The sequence below is a fragment of the Macadamia integrifolia genome, chromosome 10 (assembly GCF_013358625.1).
Source record: "Macadamia integrifolia cultivar HAES 741 chromosome 10, SCU_Mint_v3, whole genome shotgun sequence".
NCBI lineage: Eukaryota > Viridiplantae > Streptophyta > Magnoliopsida > Proteales > Proteaceae > Macadamia > Macadamia integrifolia.
Genome location: NC_056566.1, coordinates 22,404,537 through 22,411,536, shown reverse-complemented (window position 1 = coordinate 22,411,536; position 7,000 = coordinate 22,404,537). Strand labels below are relative to the sequence as shown.

At 38.4% G+C, this 7,000-nt stretch overlaps 1 protein-coding gene across 1 annotated transcript in view; it reads left to right on the top strand.

The window, feature by feature from the left end:
* LOC122092045 (BRCT domain-containing protein At4g02110-like) overlaps positions 1-6,770 on the top strand; it is a 7,736-nt gene extending 966 nt beyond the window's left edge. Inside the window, exons 4-10 of the mRNA XM_042662339.1 lie at positions 447-548; positions 728-812; positions 1,500-1,569; positions 1,717-1,761; positions 2,540-5,326; positions 5,556-5,772; positions 5,934-6,770. Of these exons, the coding sequence (XP_042518273.1) occupies positions 447-548; positions 728-812; positions 1,500-1,569; positions 1,717-1,761; positions 2,540-5,326; positions 5,556-5,772; positions 5,934-6,497 (3,870 nt within the window). The 3' untranslated portion in view covers positions 6,498-6,770. The remainder of the gene's footprint in view (positions 1-446; positions 549-727; positions 813-1,499; positions 1,570-1,716; positions 1,762-2,539; positions 5,327-5,555; positions 5,773-5,933) is intronic.
* The last annotated feature ends 230 nt before the right edge of the window (positions 6,771-7,000 follow it).

The following is a 7,000-nucleotide window of genomic DNA, read 5'->3' as shown; positions in this document are numbered from 1 at the left end:
GGGGTTGAATTCGTTCTTCATGCATACTCTATCTCATTAAATGAAATTTGATATTGTTTGAAAGGTGATAAAGTACTTATTTCAGGCTTAGATCTCCTTTCCTATGAATATTGAATATACATATGTTACAATTTAGAGCTCATTGAACCTTGCATTTTACTTATATTTAATTTTTGGATGGAATTACTTTCAGATATGTTATCATGATTTTACGTATTCGAATAAATTTGAAGCAGTTCTTAGTTCATAGCTAAAGCATTTCACAAATGATGCCTCTTATTCCATTTGAGGTCTACTTGCTATGGACATGTCATCACATATGCCTTCCTCCAAGTTGTTTCTCTTCAGTGATTGCTTCTTCCTATTTCTCTGTTTATTTTTCTCAGTTTACTTTGAGTCCTTATGTTTTTTCTTTTTACTAAATTTTTAATTTTATATCCTCATAGATTTTGTACAGACCTGTAAAAGACTTGAATGGAATACCGGATGCCAAATCTCTGTTTGTGTGCCTGACAGGATATCAAAGGCAAGATCGAGAAGATATTATGGTATTCGATTTTCCCCTTTATGCTTAACAATTTCTCGTCCTTATTAATTTATGAATCTGTCATCTCTTCATTAATTTTTAGAAGCTATAGAAAGAGGTCAGCAAAGAAAATAAAGTTGGTGATTTAACTGTGACAGGAGTAAATGATATTATTATTTTTTCTTTTTCTTTGGTTCTCAGAAAATGGTAGGGATGATGGGCGCACAGTTCTCCAAGCCGCTAATTGCGAATAAAGTTACCCATCTTATATGTTACAAATTTGAGGGTGCGATTTCCTTACTCCTATGAGCATGTCACATTTTAAAATTGTTTAAGGAAGATAGTTAGTCAATGGGCTCTGCTTTCATTTCTCATCTTTTTGTTATACTTGTGTAATCTGTCAATCCATATAGCTTTTCATATATTAACTTTCAATTCTTGAGGTGGACATTGCTGTGCTACTATGAAGTTTAATGGTTGTATTCAAGAACCATCCACCCTTATTGGAACCCTACCATCTATGGCTTCAATTGGACATCACATTGGAGTATGAAGGGCTCATTGTCAGTTTTCAATTTATTGTCTACATTGATGGGTGAAGTACCGTAACAGCTCTGATTGTTCCATTCGGCTTAACCTAAACTTATGCAATTGTAATGCATCCACAGATATTGGTGGGTTTCACCATTATGTTAATAATTTTATACTCATGGGTGCACCTAAGAGGACTGCACTTAGATGAACGGATACTTCTGACAATTACAGATATTTTATGGAAAATAAATTATTAACTAGAGCTGTTTCATAATAATTAGAATTTGTCTGAATAAGTAGCATGAAACAATGCCTTACGTTGCCAAATTCCGTTAGTGTTTGTGTGTGTGTGTGTGTGTGTATATTCACTATCAAGTGTTTTGTTTCCTACAACTTGTACAATTCCAATTTGAATGGTGGTTTGGTCATTTGGTTCTAGGAGAGAAGTATGAGCTTGCGAAGAAAATGAAGAAGATAAAACTTGTCAATCATCGGTGGTTGGAAGACTGGTACTATTTTATTTACTTCTTTATCCTTTATCTGCAATAAAGTCTACTTTCAAAGGCATTTTCATTATTAGGCTACCCACATGCTCCAGTTTGTTCCTTTGTTTTCTGATTGAGGATTTTCTTCATTAAACAAATTCTCTCTTGCAGTCTAAGAGCATGGCAGATCCTCCCAGAAGATAATTATGACAAGAGGTGTGATGTTCTTTTTTTAATTTTATATATTTACCATTCTTAGCATTAGATAATCACTGGGTTGTCTTCCTTACTTATTGGGGTGCATGTCTGTACTTATTACCTGTACATGTGTTTTCCTTTGTTTCAACTTTATTTGTGAGCAAATATCATCATGCATGTGGTTTTATAAAAGAGAATGTCAAGGGAATTGCTACAAATTTTTGAATGATTAGTTATTGTTTTATTTTTATTTTTTCATGTGTCAGTATCCAAATATAAGTATTGTTTACACTAATAGATTCTATCCAGCGACTTTAACTACACTGCTGATCATATGGATCAAATATATGGTAATATGGTATTGGAATTAAACAAAATTTGATTATCCTAGAAAAAGGTACTTTTAAGCGGCTGAATATTTACTACACTTTTAGTTTTTAGAAAATGTGACGTCATACATATCTATGCTATTATGTGTTCACATAATTTATGAAGCATGCATACTTTTAAGCATTTTGACAATTCCACATATAAAACTGTTTGCTTTCATGTCCTAACATCGAGCATTGCTTAACCCATGTCTACAGTGGTAATGGATCCCTTCATGTGCATTGTCAGTGGAATTCTGAGTGATCCACTAATTAAATTTACAATACAATAAGCCATGTTCTTATGTTTGGATTGAGTCTATTAGAGAGAATAAACACTGACTATTTTCTTACCTTCCTATGCTCCTAATTTGTTTCCGTCGATCTATTTGTCTTATTTTTTTTTCCTCTTTCCCTGACAAAAACAGTACTTACGAGTTAGAGATGATGGAAGCAGAAGCTAAGGACTCTGAAGAAGAAACTGGGGAGGATTGTGACAGGAAGCAGTTTGAAGGGAGAGATGCTACAGGGGGTCCTTTTGGCTTCCTAGGTGGAACTCCGAGGGCCTCCAAATCACCCATGCCTAGGGGGAAAGTGTTAGGGATCCACCATAAAAATGTCTCGCCCAAAGATTTATCAAATGGTACCAAAGATATTATTGCTAACAATAGGCTACTGACTCCTGTAAAAGATACAAGATCTGATAAAGCCTTATACTTCCATGATGTAAAGAATAAGGGCCTTGAGGACTTTGGCTGTCGGGGTAATAGAGCTTCTTATGAGGATGCTGTTAGTGGTGGGACATCTGTTCCATTTGACACTATATCCAACCTCAACAAAGAATGTAGTGGATCACCATTTAACTCAAGAACTGCAACACGATCTCCTTACTCTGATGCAGAAAAGTTAAATGCAATTAGTTACTCCAGGAAAACCCCGAGTAGGTCTCCATTTTCTACTTCTGCAGAACCTGCAGTTAATACACATGGCTCTCCACAAGGAGGTTTAGATGGAAAGAAATTCAACATTGGGCTCGACCTTGATTCAGATTGCAAAGATTTAAATCGTCAGGGAAAGCAAACTGGAACATTACCTCAGAAGAGAAAGCTGGCTGTTTCTAGTTATGGCATAAGGTCACCAGATTCACCACATAACAGAAGTCATGATCCAAAAACCTGTGCTTCTATAAGTCCATCAGGAGGTAATCTTGAAGGTTTAGAGTTTGCATCGATGATGATAGGTGCATCATTAATGAAAACTGGTCCCTCACCTAGTCATACTCGACATCATTTGGATGGAATTACTGGTGTGGACTCTGTTGAGAATCAGCAAAATGGCCCATCGATGACTAATTTCTCAGGTTCCAAGCAGAAATCATTAATATATGGACTGCCTCTTTTGGAAACAATGACTTCCGATAGGACTGAATCTCCTAATGTGAAGGTGGCTGGCCTTCCTCTGGAAAAGACACCTGAAACATCTATGGGGCCTTTAAAAAGTTCAAACTTAGCTAGTGAGCCTGATATAGGGAATGTTGAAATCAGCAGAATAGCTGACCTTTGTGCTGATAAAACAACAGAGCCCCAGAAGCAGCACCAAGATGCCAAGGTTTCATCTCCCAATGTCAAAACCTCAGTGAGTGAGAAGTCCAAAAGTCCAATCAGTTTTGGCATACATAAGGGAGCAAATGATGAAGGATCTTCAAGATCACTTACCAAGAAGATGGTTGGCAAGAAAAGTTTGGGCTCTAGGCCTAGGCTAAGTACCGAAAGTAATACACTGAAGGGTTTATTTAGCTTTGACAAAACTGTAACCCCAACTGATGCTGTCTGTCCAATGATGGGCAGAGAGGAAGCAGAAAATGATAAAATGATTTCTGAGAAACATGAGATTTGTTGGCCAACTTCAGCTGCAGATGTAATAATGGGGAAAGAGACAAAGGGGGAGAAGACTTTAAGTCTCGATGATGAGACTGAGATGCCAGAGGACATAGATGGAGATGAGCTTGAGAAGCCAGTCACTAAGAAATCTGAGATGGTCAAGCCAACTTCTAATGCAGAAAAATTCATCCACAAGCAGCCAAAACGGGTACAGCTATCAAAAAATAGAAGAAAGACTGATATATCAACCACAGATGCTGATGCAGTGGTTGCACAAAAGAGTAAGAGTGGAGCTGAGCATGACAGTGCTTTTAGTGCAAAGAAGACTGGCATGGGTGAATCAACTTTTATAGCTGATGCAGGGGGAGAAATCACAGCTAATGTTGGGAAACATCCTCCTAGGAAAACCAAGAAAGCAGTATCTACTGTGACTCATGTCATCACACCTGAGAAAGGAAAAAGGGGGAATGAGCCAAGGGAAGGCAAAGCTGGAGTTGAGCTTGATAAGGCAATTGATGACAAGAAAATTGGGAAGGGTGGATCAACTTCTAAAGCAGACGCATTGACAGATGAGATGGCTAAAGAGGGAAATCATTCACGGAAAAAAACCAAGGGAAAGGCACTATCCTCTTTGAATGAGATAGAGGCATCTGGCAAAGGCAAAGGCAGGAGAGAGCTAGGGGAAGTACAAGAGGGATCTAAGCTCATGAAGTCGTTTAGTGAGGAGATGACTGAAAGGGGAAACTCAATCTTTCAAGCAGATGAGGTAAAGAAAGATGTGGCCAAGGGGGAAAAACATCCTTCAAGTAAAAGCAACAGAGAGGCTGTCTCTAATGCAAATATGATTGAGACATCTGATGCAGGAAAAAGCAGAGAAGAGGCCAAAAACTGCATTGATGTACCGAAAACAGAGGTGCCAAAGGATAGAAGCAGAGCATGTCCCACAGGTAAAACAAAGACTCTTGCAAGTAAGAGGAAGAAGTCCTTGGATGCCGAAAAGGAGAACACACCAATAAGAAATGGAATTCCAAGTGGGAATTTGTCAAAATATGGGAGGGCTAGTGGAGCTTCGATTACAAGTGACCATATGTTTGGTAAAAATGATCTAAACAAATTGCAAGCTGGTGGAAGTTGTAAAATTGTAAGGACTGAACCTGTGTGGTTTATTCTGAGTGGACATAATCTGCAGAGGAAAGAGTTCAAGCAGGTTATAAGACATTTGAAGGGTAGAGTTTGCAGGGATTCTCACCACTGGTCATACCAAGCTACGCATTTCATTGTTCCAGATCCAGTTCGCCGAACAGAAAAGTTCTTTGCTGCTGCTGCATCTGGGAGGTATTTTACAGTCATTGTTACTAGTACTCTTCTGCTGGACGCTATTTGTAGTTTCCTTTTAACTCTAGGCATGAACAATAACTCCATTTGATGCAGCTTCAATTGCAACATAAAATGTATGCAGTATTTTTAAACAGTTGGCGGAGATTTTTCTTCATGTTATGTTTTCCATGAACCTAAATAATTTCTGTAATACCTGACACGTGATATGGTTCCTCTGGCAATGCAGATGGATTCTTAAGACTGATTACTTAACTGCTAGTAATCAGGAAGGGAAGTTCTTGCCGGAAGAACCTTATGAATGGTACTGGAGTGGCCTTAGTGAAGATGGTGCAATCAATTTAGAGGCTCCAAGGAAGTGGCGCCGCATAAGGGAAAAGACTGGCCATGGAGCTTTTTATGGAATGCGTGTTATCATATATGGAGAATGCATTGCACCTCCTCTGGTATTTTTCTGTGAAATCTTGTTTATGTTTGACAGCATTCAGCTGCTGCTTCTCATACATTTCTCTGTACAAATAAATCCTAATACGTTTTACATTTATTCTTTTCCCTGTTATTCTGATAATTCTAATCTGTTATTGATAATTCTTGCATCATAAACCAGGATACTCTGAAACGTGTCTTGAAGGCTGGAGATGGCACCATTCTAGCAACATCCCCACCATACACCCGTTTCCTCAATTCTGGAGTTGATTTTGCCATTGTTAGCCCTGGCATGCCACGCGTTGATTCATGGGTCCAAGAGTTCTTGAGACATGAAATCCCTTGTGTTTTGGCTGACTACTTGGTGGAGTATGTATGCAGACCAGGATATTCCCTGGAGAGGCACGTGCTTTACAACACTCATGCTTGGGCAGAGAAGTCGTTTGCCAACCTACAAAGCCGGTCAGAGGAAATTATCGAGGTCTCCACACCATCAGATAGCCCTGAAGATCTCACTTGTCAAGTATGTGGGTCTCGTGACAGAGGGGAGGTGATGATGATTTGTGGTGATGAGGGTGGTTCCAAGGGGTGTGGGATTGGTATGCATATTGATTGCTGTGATCCCCCACTTGAAGATGTTCCAGAGGAAGACTGGTTTTGTTCAAAGTGTGGTGAGAAGGACAGCACCAGAATTCCAAAGAGAGCAAAGAGTACAAAGAGAAAAAGACCCTCTAAATCGAGGTAATTACTGATTTTGAACATTTTCTGATGAGCTAACTGTAGAAATGTCTTTGTTCCCATTTTAGTCTTGCCCGTCAGGTTGTGATAATAATAAGACAATGGGATTCTATTCTAGTTTGTTTGACCTCTGTAATTGTATATCTATCTACTTTAGTTTTAGCATCTGGACCAGAAGATATTGCAGTAGGTGTCTTAAATTAATTGATGGGTGAAGAACCCTTGTTATACACCCATTTTGAAGCAGAATAGAGTTGATGCGGCTTCTTCTCTTTTCTCATCTCTGCTTGTCTGATGTTTTCATGCTTCATGCACACATGAACTCCCTCATAAGCCCTCAATTATGGGGACAACTACCACTTGTATCACTTTCCATTCTCACTTGCCATTAACCAACTTGATCGAATTGATGCCCAAAATGAAAAAAAATTATCAACCATTCCCAAAATGAAAAAAGAAAATTATCAACCATTGCATGAAATCTAGTTTTTTTTTTTTTTTTTTTTTTTT